The sequence below is a fragment of the Erpetoichthys calabaricus genome, chromosome 9 (assembly GCF_900747795.2).
Source record: "Erpetoichthys calabaricus chromosome 9, fErpCal1.3, whole genome shotgun sequence".
NCBI lineage: Eukaryota > Metazoa > Chordata > Cladistia > Polypteriformes > Polypteridae > Erpetoichthys > Erpetoichthys calabaricus.
Window position 1 is genome coordinate 191,980,821 of NC_041402.2, and position 19,205 is coordinate 192,000,025.

A 19,205-nucleotide genomic window follows, 5' to 3' on the forward strand; every position below is an offset into this window, starting at 1 on the left:
GCCACCTCGTTACCACTTGGAGGACAGAGGTTGGCAGCGAGTGGGGCACAGCCAAGCAGGAAGCGGGGCTGGCGGGTGGAAAAGCATTTCAGACAGTGCTGGCAGAGAAGACTCTTTGTGGGGTGGGTGGAAAGGAGAGTCTCTCGTTAAAGGCGCTATATAACATGGAATGTTCTGAGGCCAAGGTGGCTGTGAAAGGCACTACACATGCTGGTAATGTTGTGGATATTATGAAAGGCACTATATACACATCTAAAATGGTTTTTGGGAGCTCCGAGAGTTCTAAAAGGCACTGTTTACAATAAAGACGGCTTTGCACAGCTCCGTGAATATAATTATGAAAGGCACTATATACAGTTAAAAAAACACAGCAGACCTCTGAGGATGTGAAGCATGAAAGGTACCACATACACCTGAAGGCTGTTTAGTGGAGTTCATTACAAAACGAGCAGCTATGAAAGACACGACTTGAAGTTACGGTTGATTTGCAGGGCTCTGTTGAATTGGACACTATGAAAGGCGCTATATAACATTAAGGAACCGGTCAGTATGAAAGGCACAACTTGTACAGACTGGGTTGTTGCTTACAAAGGAAGGCGTGATGATGTATTTATATACAACCTAAGTGGCTCAAGTGGGTCATCGCTAGACTGGCACTGTGTGACGGTGCCCTGTGGTGGACTGGCATCTCTATAAATATACAAACTGTATATACTTCTATATAAGCTTTGTGTTGAAAGGTACTACATAACATATGGATGGACTGCTGCTGTATTTTACACCCGATCTCATCACCCTGTGCACACACACACACTCGTCATTGACCTCCACACCTTCACTGAGGCCTTGTGGCCCTGCGGTGGTAACATCACTGGGTTACTTGGCTTTCACATGGCAAAGCTTTCGAGTGCTCTTTTCATGCCTGCTATTATCGCTGTGATACCAACATAACCCAGAATCTACACAGCCGTGCTAACGGTGCTGGTCGCCATTGTTCCTTTTACGTTAACGACAGACAAAATGTCCCCCATCAATTTCTTAACTCGAATAGGAGAAGAAGAGTCCAGTGCGCCATCTACAGGACTGGACGAGTACTGCGTATTGTCATGCAAATAACAGAACAGGTGGGGGGATAAAAATCACCCTAACGTTAAAAGAATAAAATTAGTAAGTCTTGAGGCTTGGGTGCCTTAATAAAATATTATGGTAATGTCTCTGTATTAATAAAGCGTCATACTTTACTGTATTGATTATCATCTCTAATATAAGTGGGAATTCCAATGATGGATGGACAGTTGCTTTGTAAAAGATCAGAGACACTGGCGACTGTGAAATCTACAATAAAGATCAACTTCTTTGTTAATAACTCTTAGATAGTGATGAGAATGTAAAGGACTGAAGGATATTAACCATAAATTTCTATATATATAAAATCCAACGTCTGTCTGTCAGTCTGCTTTTCGCTTAACGGATTCAGATCGGCTTTTTTTCTAGAATTTGCTTGAACATTCCGGTTGATTTTGCGACTTCGCTCATCGTGATACGTATCATAGTTTGCTTGCAGGAGCGAATACATTCACGCTAACCCGAGACAGAGGCTGCAGGCCGAGGGGAGGGGGAAGTGTGATGTCATCAGTGGGGAGGCGGGGCCTCAGGAGAAGGGAGCTGGGTGGGGCCTCCTCACTGTCCTGTATCACTTCAGCGAGAGCGGAGCCACAGGGGACAGCTGCTAGTAACAGTACAAAAGGAGCGACATGAAGAAAGAGCTCTACAAATGTGATTATTGGCAGTAAATATGTATAAAAGGCACTATATCAAATAAAGTGGTTTGGGTGCATATTTGGGATGCATAGAAATCAATTTGGCCTGCTCAGCTGTAAAGAATAAGATTGTAGACGGCAAATGTGACATTAAAGGCGCTATATAAAATTAAGAATGAAAGGCATAAGTTTGGGTGTCCAGTTGTTACAGATAGCAATTGGTGTCTGCTGAGCTTTAATGAGTGAGCTTATTGTGAGTGAATGAGGTATGAAAGGCGCTATAAATGAAACAGAGCCTGGTGCTGGACGGACAGACATCTGTGAGGCCACTGAAGACTGCCTGCTAAGCTCTAAAGAATAAGATTACTGACCGTAAATATGCTTTAAAAGGCGCAGTGTTAAATAGAGAGTGAAAGAGAGATGTTTGGGTGAACACTCAGAATGGAAAGGAAATTAGTGTGCTGGTTTGAAACTGCTGAGCTCTAAAGAAGTACACTGATAGCAATGTGATTGTAAAAGGCACTATATCAAAAAAAGGTTCAAGGGACGATGACTTGGGTCACTTCAGTTATGGACAGAAATCTGAGTGTCCGTTTCAACCTGCCTGCTGAGCTCTAAACAATAAGGATATTGACAATAAATATGAATATTAAAGGAACTTATGTACTGTATAATATAAATGGGAGGGCTAATGATCTGGTGACCATTAGTTATGGAGAGAGAAAGAAAGAGAGGAGGGAGGCCACTTGAACCTGAGATCTGAAGAATAAAACTATTGAGAGTGAATATCGTGTAAAAGACACACTGATAGGTCACAAATAAAGATGATCTATCTATCTATCTATCTATCTATCTATCTATCTATCTATCTATCTATCTATCTATCTATCTATCTATCTATCTATCTATCATATAGTGCCTTTCATCTATCTATCTATCTATCTATCTATCTATCTATCTATCTATCTATCTATCTATCTATCTATCTATCTATCATATAGTGCCTTTCATCTATCTATCTATCTATCTATCTATCTATCTATCTATCTATCTATCTATCTATCTATCTATCTATCTATCTATCTATCTATCTATCTATCATATAGTGCCTTTCATATCTATCTATCTATCTATCTATCTATCTATCTATCTATCTATCTATCTATCTATCTATCTATCTATCTATCTATCTATCATATAGTGCCTTTCATATCTATCTATCTATCTATCTATCTATCTATCTATCTATCTATCTATCTATCTATCTATCTATCTATCTATCATATAGTGCCTTTCATATCTATCTATCTATCTATCTATCTATCTATCTATCTATCTATCTATCTATCTATCTATCTATCTATCTATCTATCTATCATATAGTGCCTTTCATATCTATCTATCTATCTATCTATCTATCTATCTATCTATCTATCTATCTATCTATCTATCTATCTATCTATCTATCTATCTATCTATCATATAGTGCCTTTCATATCTATCTATCTATCTATCTATCTATCTATCTATCTATCTATCTATCTATCTATCTATCTATCTATCTATCTATCTATCTATCTATCATATAGTGCCTTTCATATCTATCTATCTATCTATCTATCTATCTATCTATCTATCTATCTATCTATCTATCTATCTATCTATCTGTGTAATTAAAATAAGTATTAAAGAGTTAATGCTTTGGTGTTATACTGTATGTAGTATAAAGTTAAAACTAAATGTAGTATAAAGGCGCTATATAAAGAGTGACCAGGGGTTATGTTTTCATGCCTGCTTGTTACGCTGGTGTCTCTCGTACAGTTTGAAGGTGCCCATTAGTTTTGCTCAGAGGTCGTTGTGCTGTTTTAAACTGCCTGCTGAACTTTAAAAACAAGAATATTGACAGTAAGTGTAATATTAAAGGTACTACAGTATATAAAATAAACTTGGAAGGGTTGCTGTTTTGATGGACGTTCATTGTGGACAGAAATCCAGATTTCAACCTGCTTTATGTGCTCTAAAGAGTAAATATGGTATGAAAGGCAGTATCTAACATCCCTTTATCATGGACAGAAATCTGGGTGGTCATTTCAAACCTAAAGAATAAGCTTATTGATATTAAATCCAGATTTATATAATACAATGTCTGTCTCTCTGTATGTTTTTCACGACAGAACTACTTAACAGATTTATATCTTTTTTTTTTTTTATAATTTGCTTGAACATTCCGGTTGATTTTGCGACTCCTCTCATCGCACTAGGTCATAGTTCGTTTGCATAACCGATTTATTTTCGCGAATCCGAGAGAGAGAGGCTGTGGGCGGGGCCATTCGAGTCACTCTACCTGTCGCCACGTGTTGGAGCGCACCTCGGTTCCACTTAGCTAGCGCTACCTGTTTGTTCATCTACAGATTGTTAAGGTGTAACGTTTGACGTTTTTGAGAGTGAGATCAGAGCCCCGTGTGTTTTAGATGTCACGGCCATTCGGGAGACGCTGTCCCGTCAGAGCCGTACACGATCAGCTACAGTCCCAGTGTTTGACGTCGGAGCGTACCGACCTTCTGCTTGGCCAGAATTACATTTTTTTATTTTAATTGATTTTTAAAGTTTGTCCTGTTTCACTACTAGCTAGGGGACAGCTAGTATGGTGTAAACGTGCTATATAAGTAAGTAATAAAAGGTTGACTTTTTTGTGTGCGTTTAGTATGAATAGATATTAATGTGTCTGTTTCTTTAAAGAGTACAGATATTGACAGTAAAGGTGCTGTTATAAAATAAAGTTTGTTCTGGACAGATGTCGATGTTCCTGTCAAGCTCTGATTTCAGACCCCCTGGTGCTTTGTTTTCCTCTCAAACCAAAAACGGTGTAGTAGGCAAGCACGCTGTAATTGGCTAATTACAAATAACGTGGCAGGGCAGCCCCCCCCAGAGCCCCCTTGGTTGCTGCCCTTTTGTGGTGTGCCGCACACTCACTGGACCGTCTCTTCTGGGGCCCATTGACGATTCCGGCACATTGGAGGATTGTCCAGTTAGGCCATCGTGATGAATGAGGCCTTTAGATCGGTGGGTTCGGTGGGCTAATAATGCTGCCAGGAGTCGGCACTCCGCTGTCCCGGGAAGCCACGGCTTATTGGCAGCCTCGGTTTGTTTAATGCGCCGATTTACAGTATGGGAGTTCTGGAAGTACAGAGCCGTGATTTAGTACGCCTCGCTTGGAGAGGCATCCTTCCAGGCCTAAATGAGACGAATAATATTTGCTTTGGCGCAGCGCCCCTTTGGACTCCCTGGACGAGCGGCCGCCTGACTGTCATCTGTTCTGGAGGTGGAGGCTCATCTTAAGGTTTGAGATGCAAGTGGCTGGCAAATCAGTAGGAAGCCCCCGTTTTATTATCGTTAGAGCCACTTGTTATATCCTATGTCACCTGTCGATGATGGCACAAAAATAAAAAAAATGGGCTTGGCATCCCCATGGGCAGAGTGGCTGCCATCCAGAGTATGAAGACAATGTGACCAGGGGTCGTCCCCAATCCCTTCTTGTGAAAAGACCTGCTTTGTTTTCTTTTGTCTTTCCCCCCTTCAGGCCAGGAGGGCTATCCCCTGCGTGTCATCCCCAGACGTTTGGGCCCAGCGCCAGGCTTAAGCGGCTGGCAGCTGACTTGGCGAGCAGCCAGCCCGTGATCAGCAGACATCGCAAGCCACAGCAGCACATGGGGGTCGGGGAGGGAGAGCCTACAGTTGCACTTCTTCTTTATTCCTGTGTGTCCCGCTACGGCTTCTAAATGCTGCAGTGATTATGGAGACCCTGAGGGGGGACTGAGACCCCGCTACTCTGTCTTGTGGGGGAATGTGGTGTACGTGGTGGCTCACAGCCTACCGAGACTCGGTGCTGCATCCTAAATTCCAGGATAATCCTTAGAATTCCCAGTTTGAGCACAGACCCCACCCCCCCCTTCCCCTCCAGCCCTAACCGGAGTACAGTAATTCCAAAAGCCGAATACCCAGTAGTCTCCTTCAGGGGAATTTCCCGAATACTGTTTTTGGATCACCGTGAATGCCTTTTGTTTGCCTGAACGAAATTCCCAGTACAATCTAAACTAAGACTTCATGTTGGAGAATTCCAAGAGTATCCCACATTATAATCTGCCAAGGGGGAATTTCCATTACCACCTACCCGAGGCTCCTTTCTGTTTTTAGGGCTGTAGACCCGCCTGGTGATTCTTATTCCGCCTACCGGACATTTTTCAGTTTTGGAATTTTCAGAGCTATAGTCCTGCTTGATGCACCTCATTGAGAAAATCCCTACAGCCGTGTAATCCAATATGTCCACGAGAATCCCCAGGGTGTCTAATGTCCCAATACTGCCCAGTGAGACCATCAAGGCCACCTGAATGGCTTGTTTCTCTCAGGAATTTCCAGAGATGCTCGTCTGCCTGGTGATCCTCACCAAACACATAGCATCAGATAGATAGATATGAAAGGTGCTATGTAATAGATAGATAGATAGATAGATAGATAGATAGATAGATAGATAGATAGATAGATAGATAGATAGATAGATAGATAGATAGATAGATAGATAGATAGATAGATAGATAGATATGAAAGGTGCTATATAATAGATAGATAGATAGATAGATAGATATTTGAAAGGCTAGATAGATAGATAGATAGATAGATAGATAGATAGATAGATAGATAGATAGATAGATAGATAGATAGATAGATAGATATGAAAGGTGCTATATAATAGATAGATAGATAGATAGATAGATAGATAGATAGATAGATAGATAGATAGATAGATAGATAGATAGATAGATAGATAGATAGATAGATAGATAGATAGATAGATGTGAAAGGTGCTATATAATAATAGATAGATAGATAGATAGATGTGAAAGGTGCTATATAATAATAGATAGATAGATAGATAGATAGATAGATAGATAGATAGATAGATAGATAGATAGATAGATAGATAGATAGATAGATAGATAGATAGATAGATAGATAGATAGATAGCATACTTTATTAATCCCAAGGGGAAATTCATAATTCATCAGTCCAAACATTCCCACTGTAGCTTGCTTGATTCTCCTCACCAAGACCATGAAAATGTCTACAGGTAGATTCTTTGTTCCACCTACCTGCTCCTCATCTGGAGAATTTCCACTTTTGCTACTCCCACCCGAATTTGGACGAGAGCAGTCGGAGTGATCTCTGTTCTACGGCAATTTCCAATAAACGCTTACAGGATTCCTATTCCTTTAGAACTTTCTAGGGCTACTTTTCCACCATAATACACCTCACCAAGAAAATTCCCAATATATCTGCTGTAGAATTCCCTGGGGTATCCGATATTAAAATATAGGCCAACATTCTCTCTGCTGTCTAACTGAGGCTTCTTCATTTAGAAGTTTTGGAGCCATTTTTGCTTAAAACACTTCACATAGAAAATTCCCAGTTTAGTGCAGTTTAATACAGTTTTCCAATAAAATTCCCAGAATGTACAATAATACTCTGGAGAATTTCCAGTGCTGCCTGATATTAACTTCAATGTAAAACTTCTATCAAGTAGAACAGTGCTGTTCTGGAGAATTCCCAGAGTTGCCCACCTGGGGTCTTTTTTTTCAGAGCTGCTTGTCCCCCAGTAGTTCTCATCAAGAAACTTCCCATTTCAGTCCAAGTTAATACTTCATCAGAAATCACAAATGAATACCACGGTATTATGCTACTCAAGGACAATTCTGCCCACCTGGGCGTTTATGATTTAAAATTTTTGGTGGCACATCTTCATCAGTACTCCTCATCAAAAAAAAAAAATCCCAGAATTCATATAAAATACTATAGTGCCATACATGGGAATTTCCAGTGCTACCTACATGGATCTTCTTCCCTTGGGAATTTTCAGAGCGACTCTCTCCCTCATAGGAAAATTCCCATTAGAGCCTAATGTAATACTTCTATCCAGTAGAGTTCACATAAAAATATACTAATATAATGTTATTCTATAATTCCCAGTAGTTTCTACCAAGGAGCTTCTTCCCCTGTAATTTTTAGAACCACTTTTAACCCCTCCCTCACCCCCAGTATATATATATATATATATATATATATATATATATATATATATATATATATATATATATATATATATATATATATAAAAAATATATTCCAGGTACAGTCCAATTTAATACTTTTCTCCAGCAGAATTCCCATAAGGTGTCTACTGGAGTCTTTTAATTGGGAATTTTCAATGTTCCATGTTCACCAGTACACTTTATCGAGAAAATTCCTCAGTTCAATGTAATCCTTCTCTTGCAGAATTTCCATAAAATATAAGTAATATTCCGGAAAATTCCGAATGCTGCCTAATTGAAGCATCTTCCCTTTGGATTTTTTTATTATCAATAAAATCCCAGGTACACTTCTTTTGAATTCCTCCCTTCCACAGAATTCCTAGAAGAGTTAGTGATACTGTGCTATTCGTGGACATTCCCAATGCTGCCTACCTGAGCCATCATTCCTTGGAAATTTTCTCTTCCCCACACTTCCCCCCCCCCCACCTCTCATCAATACTTTTCACACTACAGTCCAATGTAAAAAACACCTTCCAGTAGAGTTCCCAAAAAATATACTAAAATAATGTTATTCTGGATAATTCCCAGTAATTAGAGCCACTTTTACCCCCCAGTGCTTTTCAACAATAAACTTCCAGGTACAGTCCAATTTAATACTTTTCTCCAGCAGAATTCCCATAAGCCCTACTCATGGGTAATCCTGCCTAGAGGGGTCTTTGTAATTGGGAATTTTCAGTGTCCCATGTTCACCAGTACACTACATCAAGAAAATTCCTCAGTTCAATGTAATCCTTCTCTTGCAGAATTTCCATAAAATATAAGGAATATTCTGGAGAATTCCGAATGCTGCCTAATTGAAGCTTCTCCCCTTTGGATTTTTTTATTATCAATATAATCCCAGGTACACTTCTTTTGAATTCCTCCCTTCCACAGAATTCCTAGAAGAGTTAGTGATACTGTGCTATTCGTGGACATTCCCAATGCTGCCTACCTGAGCCATCACTCCTTGGAAATTTCCCCATCCCCACACACCCCCTCTTGCCCCCCCCCAATACTTTTCACAAAACAGCCCAATAAAAAAGCCACAATCCACTAGCATTCCCAAGAAATATAATACCATAGTGCTATTCTGGTGAATTCCCAATGTTGTCTGCCTGGGGTTTCTTCCCTTGGGAATTTTTAGGGCCACTTCTGATCAATACAATTCCAGGTATATTTCAAATTTGATACTTCTATCCTACAGAATTCCCAGAACAGTCAGCGATACCATGCTATTCATGGGCATCACCTCTTGCATATCGTCAGTGACACTTCTCTCTAGCCCCCCAATTCCTTTGCAGAGAAAACTCCCAGCACAGCCCACCCTCATCCCTGTGGTAGAATTCCCGGTGTTTGTTATGCCACCTTCATCTCACGCTGAGCCTACCTGATGGTCTGTTGGTGGCAGTTGGGCTGACGGTGATAGATGGCATGGTGGGCAGTGGTGGCGGGAGGGCCTGCTGCTGGTCTTTCAGGTTCTGGTCTCCCTGGATCTCATTGGTGATCTGGTTGGTGATGCGTGGGAAGGAGGGTGGCGGCTGGAACACTTTATTCGGCTGGGCGGGCGGCGGCTGAGGGATGGGTCTGATGGGTAGCCTCTGGCATTGCTCCTCGAGTTGTGCGATCAGGATGGACTGGTTGTTTGCCAGGTTAGCCAGGTGCTGGTACTTGTACTCCAGGTCCTTGTAGCGGTTGGTGAGCTGCAGCATCTCGGTGGTCTGGTTCAGGATCTTGTTCTCGAGCTGCGAGAGCTCCAGGGCATTGTCCCTCTTGCGTATGATCTCGTGCAGCAGCTGCATGTAGAGCTGCGTCACCCGCGAGTTCATGTTGCGGCTCTCCTTGCGGAGCAGCTTGACCTCGTTGACGATGCCGCCGTCCACCTCCACCAGCTGCTGCAGCGTCTCGATCTGCCTCTTCTGCTTGAGCAGTTCATTGTTGAGCAGTTCCAGCTCCTGCTTGTTCACTCTGTTCTCCAGGATGGCATCGGGCACCTTGGAGTTGACGCAGATGGCTCCCGTCACCTTCTGCTGTGGTACGATGAAGGTGTACGAGCATTTGTTGTCCTGCTGAGAGTCACTGGCCCTCTTGTATCTGTTCACGTGGAGGAACTCCTGATCCACGCCTTCCTCGTCGTGATTAAATTCCTGGGCCGCGCCTGTGAAGGACCCGGCAGTGACGACGAATAGCAGCAAGACCACCGCCAGCAGCGTGTGCATCCTCATTGTGGGTAGAGACTTGTGTGGCTTTTGTGATGTTCACCTGCAAAAGAAGGGAAGACATGTGAGAGGGTTAGGGTTAGGGTTAGAAAGGCCGAGACGTCAGTACCAGCACCTATGTGGCTTGAAGAGCCAATCTGGAAGGCTAAAGATTCACAGTGACCTGTGACATCGAGACAATGTCAAGTGTAAGGTATGGCGTTCAGTAGGAAAGGCACTATATGCCATAAGGGCAGTGGTTCAAATCTCAGTCGAGACTCTGCATGCGCTGTGCATTTCTGGTGGCATGATGACTCTTAAGTGTGCCCGGTGCTGACCTCGTGTACTCCACCACAGAAGCAACCAAAGTACCAGGGAATAACCCAAAGTAAGAGCAGGCCAATGCCACACAGCTGGTGAGCAGGCCCGGATTAGAACCCAAGTCTGTGGAGGATTGAGGCAGCAGTGCTTACTGCTGTGCCACCATGCTGCCCACATACTTTCAATAGTGGAAAAGGTGCTAAATAATAATGGACTGAATTATCGTAAAGCACTTTTAGGAGGAAAGGTTTTGAACCCGCTTGAGCGCGTCAATGGTCATTGGGTTCGAGCGCTAAGCACCCACCATTTGGACAGGTCACCCATGTACCAGTATACCACACTGGGGTGTAGTGGGGTAAAAACCAGAATAACGGCAGGGAGCCCCACAGGACCATAAGGAGAACAGCGTGCAGCCGGTGAACAAGGGGCATGTGGCACATTGAGACAGTGATGCTATCCACTTTGGTCATTATGCCTACCATTTGTGCCACCATTTCTGCCCATAAAAATGAGTTCATGAAATTGTACCTTGGGAAAGGCGCTATATTGTAATTAACAAAATCATTCTGAAGTACTTTTAGGTGGGGTTTACAGTGAAAGTTTAAACCTGCTTAATCCAGCTCAGTGTCATTAGGGCTGGAGCCTACCCTGGCAGCAGTAAGCCCCCCAGCAGAGGGCGCTGGTCCATCCCAAAGCACCCACACCCACAGGGACACCAGGAGAACACCACACAGATGGGGAACATAAAGGGATTAGAACCCAAGACATGTAATATAGTAGTGGTGTGGACACATGTACAGAGCCATGTAACTGCTGCTCACATGGCCAACCAAACATGTGCCACCCTCTGCTGCCCGTTATAAACTAAATGTTATTTACCAATAAGAAACACAATGACAGGCAGCAATACTTAACCACTGTGCTACCTTGTCACCCACAGTTAAAGGGGTTTCATAATAGTGCTTCAGTTGTTAAGTACTTTGGACTCGGGTTCTTCAAAAAAGGCGCTATATCAAACTGAAATGAAGTTGGTGCCCACCTGGTAGGCTAGCCCTGAAGAGAATGGATTACCGAGCTGACACATTCACACCCACTCCTTTGCTGCCATTCTTTTTACTCCTCTCTCTGCCCATTTGTGCCATTTTTTTTTTTTTTTTTTTTTATTCCTCCCTGCCCCGTGGCACAGGCGTCTCCCGCAAGGGTCTTGTGGCTCTGGCACACCTCTCCGTCTGTTAAGCCGCTGCTTTTTCATTGTTCCCTCAAGATGCTTTTTGACATTTTTGTGGCTCAGAATAGCAGGGCAGACCATAATGTGCCCTCACAAGCCCCACTGCCTTTTATCTGCTAGAAGACGAGCAGGGGGTGGAGTGGGAGTCCTATGGGGGGTCATTTTCCCCAGAGTGGCACAACATTCTCGAACAAAACAAACATGTAAGGGCAAACGTCGTGCTGCACACTCACAGGGGGACAGCGGTCAGGGCTGAGCAGGCCATTGTCCTTAGGTGGCCAGCCACACATGAACATTGAGTGATAATAATAATAATAATAATAATTCTTTATATTTATGTAGTACTGTTCCCTCTGCTCAAAGCGCTTTGCAAACTCCATGCATGGAGGACACGGGACGGGAACCCATAGGCATGGGATTCCCCTGGAAAAGCTAGAAGAAGTGGCCGGAGAGAGGGAACTCTGGGCATCTCTGCTCAAGCTGCTGACCCCACGACCCGACCTTGGATAAGCGGAAGAGGATGGATGGATGGATGGATGGATGGATGGATGGATGGATGGATGGATGGATGGATGGATGGACTTAGTCCTAGGGGGCTGTGGTGCTGGATGTAAACATGAATGCTTCTCACTAATGTAACACTAACATTACATTTGCTTTGCCTAAGTTACAAATAAAGACATGCAAAATTTCACATCACAACAACAACAAATTCCGACTGGCCCTGGACGTTGGATGGCAGTGCAAACAGATATCAGCAGTTTGGATGACCTTTATGGTTTCATAAGAAGAGTGACTACTGGTGCTAAAACGATGCCATCGGGGATAGTGACTTCAGCAATCGGTCGCATCACTAAGTCTGGAAATGGCAAAGCCGTCTGATGTTCACTGTATCCCTGATTTTATATCATGTGTTTGTATTACGCATGCCATCCCAGACTCTACAGTATATAGTGCCTTTCTATGAAGAATGCCTTCATTTCATTTTATATAGTGCCTTTTTATACAGAGCACCGTCTCAGACTGCATTGATTTATATAGTGCCTGAAGAGCCCCATCTCTGAGGGCTTTACTAATACACGACTTATACTTATCATGCAGGGTGAGCAACTTGCTGAGGGTCAGACTCGGAGACAAGGCAGTGACTGAAGTGACCACCTTGGGTCTAAAAGACCAAAGCCTTAGCAGGTAGAACCCCACTGCGTTCTAATTGCTCTATAATGAATAGACTGTGATATGCTAGGCCAGTGGTTCTCAATCTGTGGGACGGGGGGTGAGGGCGTAGGGGGGTAAGATGTGAAAAAAAGAAAAGAATTGAAAATATGAAAAATGCATCTATTGGAACCAAAACAAATGAACTTAAACTACATTCTGATACTAGAAAAATAAATATAGAGTTAGATAAATGTCGATAAAAGTTAAATAGGTATAATAAACTATGCATCTATGATGTATCATTAATTAAAAAAGAACAAACTGGTATTAGTGGGCTCCTTTCAAAAAAACGTTAAGGGGGGCCGCGATTAGAACTGTTATGAAAACTCGGGTTGCAAAAACTTAAAGGTTAAGAAACGCTGTGCTAGGCCAAGACACAAACGGCCCTTACTTGTTATTGTGACTGCCTGCCTGCAAAGAACACACCCCTAAGGAGCTGTAGGACAGCTGGCCCCCCTATGAGAGTCCGTGACATCCCTGCTGCTTGATTTTGGAGTACAGAGCAGGAATTGTCCACTTAATCAGAGGGACTCCTGGCTGCTTCTCGTTGCTGAAGAGGAAGAAGAGAGCCATCCCTGATCCGAGGAGCGCTAAAACGGGAATTCAGCTCTCAAATTTCAGGAGATCTCCAGTGAGATTTATTAAAAAATATAAATATACTGAAATACCAGTGGAATGAGTAATAAGGAACACAGAAATTTCCAGAAATCTATTTCAGTTATCCCAAAACTTGTGAAAGTTTCTAATTAGTTTCCGGTCAAGAGCTCCACAGATGATTTTCTGCTCAATTCATCCAGAGGTTCATTTTGTGGTGCAAAGTCCAGGGTGGGAGACAGGTTTGTTTTTTGGGGATTTTGAGATATCCTGAAATCTCAGGACATTATCCCAGATAGGAATTGTAAACGTCATGAGAGATTGAGACGGTGCAATGGGGGAATTGAAGAAAAGTGAAAATCAAGGTGTGACACCTTCACGCACTCCTTTATAAAGATAAAATTCAGTTTCTGATTCCATAGTGGTGGCGCAGTGGGTAGCGCTGCTGACTGTCAGTTAGGAGACCTGGGTTCGCTTCCCGGGTCCTCCCTGCATGGAGTTTGCATGTTCTCCCCATGTCCAGGCGCTCCGGTTTCCTCCCACAGTCCACAGACATGCAGGTTAGGTGGATTGGCGATCCTAAATTGTCCCTGGTGTGTGTGTGTGTGTGTGTGTGCCCTGCTCGGGGTTTGTTTCCTGCCTTGCGCCCTGTGTTGGCTGGGATTGGCTCCAGCGGACCCCCATGACCCTGTGGTTAGGATGTAGCGGGTTGGATAATGGATGGATGAATGATTCCATAGCGGAATTTCTCTCGATAAGGCGGCAATTTGAGACCCCCGTTAAGTCAGATTGAGACCTGCCTGAATCAATAGCCTCCAAGTTGGTCTAATAATCCATCCATCCATCCATTTTCCAACCCGCTGAATCCGAACACAGGGTCATTTGGGTCTGCTGGAGCCAATCCCAGCCAACACAGGGCACAAGGCAGGAACCAATCACGGGCAGGGTGCCAACCCACCGCAGGACACACACACACACACCAAGCACACACTAGGGACAATTTAGAATCGCCAATCCACCTAACCTGCATGTCTTTGGACTGTGGGAGGAAACCCACGCAGACACGGGGAGAACATGCAAACTCCATGCAGGGAGGACCCGGGAGGCAAACCCAGTTCCCCAGGTCTCCCAACTGTGAGGCAGCAGCACTACCCATTGTGCCACCGTGCCACCCTGGTCTAATAATGCAATTTGCTTATTTTCCTAACTTGAATTTTCAAATGCAGGATTCCAGTAGCACATCAGCCCAAAATGGGGACCCAGCTGCATTTTTGTTTAGATCCACAGCGTCAGCTTGGTGCTCCCCATGTTGGTTTGATTTGGTACGACAGTCCTTGAACCGCACAAAATGATTAAATAAGATGGCATTTACCCCGTCAACCCAGAGGACGTTGTACCTCAGAATGAAACCAAACTTGTTTAGCATGCAGGTCGTGATTTGTGTATTAAGACAGCAGGGTCTCCTATCCAACAGCCCATCTGGCTGCAGGTGCCCCCAATGCCCACCTCCATTCTGGTATAGAGGGGCTTCCTGCTCTCATTTTCACATTCAGTTTAACACACTCAAGTGTGAGTTTCACTCGTCCTCTGATGGTCACAGTTTAGTGGATTTTGGGTGCTGGGCATGTCACAGTGGGGATGGTCATCCACTCTGCCAGCCACATTTTAGCTGTGGACAGCTTTCTCCTTATTCTGAGGACGGAGTGTGAAGACAGCATGATTAGCAGTCCTGACATATTTTGGACCTACATGGGACGTGAAGACCATGTCATTACTGAAACTAGAGGAAGGCCTGAACACCACAAAAGTGAGAAACTTGAAAGACACCGCGCAGAACATAGACTTCATTGGACCTGCATGAACTGGCAAAGGCACAGCAACACAGAAGATGGAGAATGCCAACTCATTCTGGGACATGAGGGTCAAAGCAGTATAGGATGTGGACTTTTTCAGGTGCACTTCAGTAGTAAAAATGATGGACTTTTCTCGATCCTTGTAGGACAAGAAAGCCTCAGTGCTGTAGGGTGTGGAGTTCCAAGTCACATCAGGTGTCAAGGTCCTAAAACGGAAAATAAACTGGTGGGATTCTCCTGGAACACGAAGGGCATAGCAGTTAAGATGTGGAATTCTTTGGATATCCTTGGGATGTGAAGGGCACAAAGTCAAAAATAGAAAATGGAGATGGTCTGATTGGCAATGCTCATAAAGAACTTGAACAGGAAGTTCTCGGTATTTCAGGATGTGGATTCTTCTGACCTGTAGTAGGTGTCAAAGTCACAAAATGGATTATGTAGATGGCAGGACCATCATGGAAAATTACTTTGTAGCTCTACAGAATGTGGAGATCCAAATGTGGCATGATGGTCATAACATGGATGATGAAAATGGTCAGATCCTTCAGAATCATGAAGGTCAAAGCAGTATGGAACATCAAAAACATGGATGGAGATGCTCCGGTAGATCCTGGTGGAATATGAGGGTCAAAGTCATAACACACCTGGAGTTCTTCAGATGATTATAGGATGTGAAGGCCTCAGTTATTCTGCAGACCATTTAAAGTGTCGAAGGCACATAACAGAAGATGGATATGGTAGAACCCTCAAGAAATATGGAAGTCAGAGCATTGCAGAAAGCATGGTGCAGAAATTGTGGATGTCCTTCAGGGATATGAAGGTCTCAGTAATGCAGGACGTGGAGTTCTTTAATGTCACAAAAAGAGTGCGAGTCACAGATGAATCAAAGAAGCGTTTTTTTTAACAATATCCATCCATTTTCCAACCCGCTGAATCCGAACACAGGGTCACAGGGGTCTGCTGGAGCCAATCCCAGCCAACACAGGGCACAAGACAGGAACCAATCCTGGGCAGGGTGCCAACCCACCGCAGTTTTTTAACAATATGCTTCTTGTTAATTTTATCTGTCAGTATTTTGATATTAAATTGTAAGAGAAAATAGTCTGATAAACCGATATCCACGATCTGCCTCACATCAACTTTTAGTCCTTTAGTAATCACTAAATCCAACGTGTGCCCTGCTTTGTGTGTTGGCTGACGTAACGTGCTGTCTCAAATCAAAAGAGTGAAGGAGGTTCATGAATTCTTTTGCTTTCGGGTCACACTGATTATCGATATGAAAATTAAAGTTGCCAACTGTTAGGAACCTGTCATAGTTAGTAATTATAATTGACACCAAGTCTAAGAATTCCTCAAAGAAAGCCGCATTGTGTTTAGGAGGTTTATACACGGACAATACTAGAGACTGAGAAACTCCATGAATGACAACGGCAAGATACTCAAAAGACTCGAATGTACCAAAGCCGACGTCTACAAATAATAAAAATGTATTATTATTATTATTATTTGAGTAGGGCGGCACAGTGGGTAGCACTGCTGCCTCGCAGTTAGGAGACCTGAGGTTCATTTCCTGCGTGGAGATTTCATGTTCTCCCCGTGTCTGCGTGGGTTTACTCCCACAGTCCAAAGACATGCAGGTTAGGTGTATTGGCGATCCTAAATTGTCCCTAGTGTGTGCTCTTGGTGTGTGTGTGTGTGTGTGTGTGCCCTATGGTGGGATGGCGCCCTGCCCGGGGTTTGTTTCCTGCCTTGCGCCCTGTGTTGGTTGGGATTGGCTCCAGCAGACCCCCGTGACCCTGTAGTTAGGATATAGCATGTTGGATAATGGATGGATGGATGGATTATTTGAGTTGGCCGGGTCTTGGTTAGGATCGTGATGGAACGTGAAGATCATAGCAGCACAAGGTATGGAGCTCCTGAAGAGCACCTCCTGTCTTTAGATCCACATGAAGTGTCCGAGCCAAAGTGATTTTTTCTGATTCGTGTGGCACAGAATGAGTGGTGAAATTTAACCAGGAGAAGGTTGCCCAAAATCCAAACCATCAGGATATTTCCGGAAGTAGGCAGTGAATTGCTTAGCAGTCCAGCTCGTCCAACGGTCATGCAGTTGTACCCCACATTAGCAGGATTTCCCCAGTGGGATCCTTTGACTCATAATGCTGATAGTTATCATGGAGGCTCCTTGGTGATTCCCTTCTTTTCGCTTCAGAGGATGGACTGGGAGTTTCACTGACGCGTGTCCAGAAGTTCACCAGCCACATGCCACGAGTGAAGCAACTCCTTAATGGCACTTTTTTTTACGTTTCCACTCTTTCTCTCCCTCTCTTCTTCTCCTATCGGGTGGCTCAGTGCGCTTTGGCTAGGAGGAGATGTCTTCACCATCCTGCCCCGAGTATCCTGAGAGGTTTCTTTTCTTATTTATTTTTTCTTTTTTCCATCTCTTTCTTCGGCAGAGACTTAGATATCCAGTTACAGACGACCTGCTTCACCGCTAATTTCCGAAATCCCAGTGGTGAGCTGCCCGCTCCCGCAAATCCTTCCTCGCACTCGTGTCCCACAGGGCTGGAATTTGACACTGGCCACATCTGGGGGGGGGGGGGGTTGAGGCTTAATGGAGTGGACAGGAAGGAAGGAGAATGGCGTATCTGTGTGAGAGCTCGCCATCTGACCCAGGCGGCCTTTACCAAAAGAACGAAAAGGAAATGTCCACCCATCTCAAAATGATGGCACCAAGGACAGAAAAGCAGCAGAGCAAAGGGCTTTAACAGAAAGGGTGATAAGGGGACAGCAGGGCAGGTGCCTGTTGACTTAAGGAGGAACAAAGGATCTCCAACACCTAAAGACAACTTGTCACCTGGAGTGTCACAGATGCGAGCCCTCAAGACAACTGACGATGGCAAAGCTCTCGGTGTGTCTCCTGGTCACACGAATCTGCTGCAGAGTGAGGGGTTCATTCAGTCGCTGTAGCCGTGGTGCTGTCTCTCTGTGTCACAAATTCTCATGAGCTTCAGTCCAGCATTGGTGGCTACTAAATATTAGGGATTGGAGTAGACACTCGCACCCCACCACCCCTCCACCAGTAATGGTTTTCCTCATTTCAGAAATTCTCTTCTCTCCTCTCCTTAAGCCAGTGGTCTCAAACTCTGGTCCTGGAGGGTCGCAGTGGCTGCAGGTTTTCATTTTAACCCTTTTCTTAATTAGTGGCCTGCTAATTAACTTCTTTGCAATTCACTTTAATTGAATTGTTTTTTTAAGATTTGTTCCTCTAAATTTCTTCATCGTTGAATTGTTTCATTTCTTTCCTTAAAATGGCACCCAAACCATCAGAAATGAAATGTGAAGCCAACAGAAGGCCAACTCAGTCAGGGCCTCAAACTTCCAACCAATTTCATTCCAACCAGTTGTTTAATCAGGCGCCGAGTCTCGTCGTTAATTAAACTCGTTCTTTAATTCCATGGCTTGTTGCCGCTCTCATTGGGCAATAGCAGACATTTCTGAAATTATTGATTCTTCTCTTTTCTAAGAGCAGATCAACATTCCTGAGACCTTCATCTTTCTTTATTTTCAGATGTTGTGTGATGCACACACACAGTTTGCTGGTCCTGTTTTGCTTCATTTTGTATCTTGTGATTGTTTGGCTGCTCATTCAGGAAAAAGAAACAATTGAGGGGTCCGAGTCTTCAAGAGCAAGTTAACTAAAGTTAATTCAGAAGACGTTAATCAGCAGCAAGAACAGGACACTAAATTGAGAAAAGGGTTAAAATGACCCACTGGGACCCTCCAGGACCAGAGTTGGGGAGACCCCTGCTATAAGCTAATGTGAAATGTTAGGTTTTTGGATTTCACCACCCGTGTGGTTCTCAACCTTTCCTTCATTGCTGTGATAACCCCAGTTTCGAGCCCACCCATATACATTT

At 43.7% G+C, this 19,205-nt stretch overlaps 2 protein-coding genes across 4 annotated transcripts in view; one reads left to right on the top strand and one right to left on the bottom strand.

Moving 5' to 3' along the window:
- Window positions 1–19,205, top strand: part of ralgps1 (Ral GEF with PH domain and SH3 binding motif 1) — a 347,167-nt gene that overhangs the window by 181,448 nt on the left and 146,514 nt on the right. The gene's annotated exons all lie outside the window — the stretch shown is intronic.
- Window positions 1–19,205, bottom strand: part of angptl2b (angiopoietin-like 2b) — a 38,144-nt gene that overhangs the window by 7,297 nt on the left and 11,642 nt on the right. Inside the window, exon 2 of the mRNA XM_028808686.2 lies at window positions 9,270–10,141. Within this exon, the coding sequence (XP_028664519.1) occupies window positions 9,270–10,104 (835 nt within the window). The 5' untranslated portion in view covers window positions 10,105–10,141. The remainder of the gene's footprint in view (window positions 1–9,269; window positions 10,142–19,205) is intronic.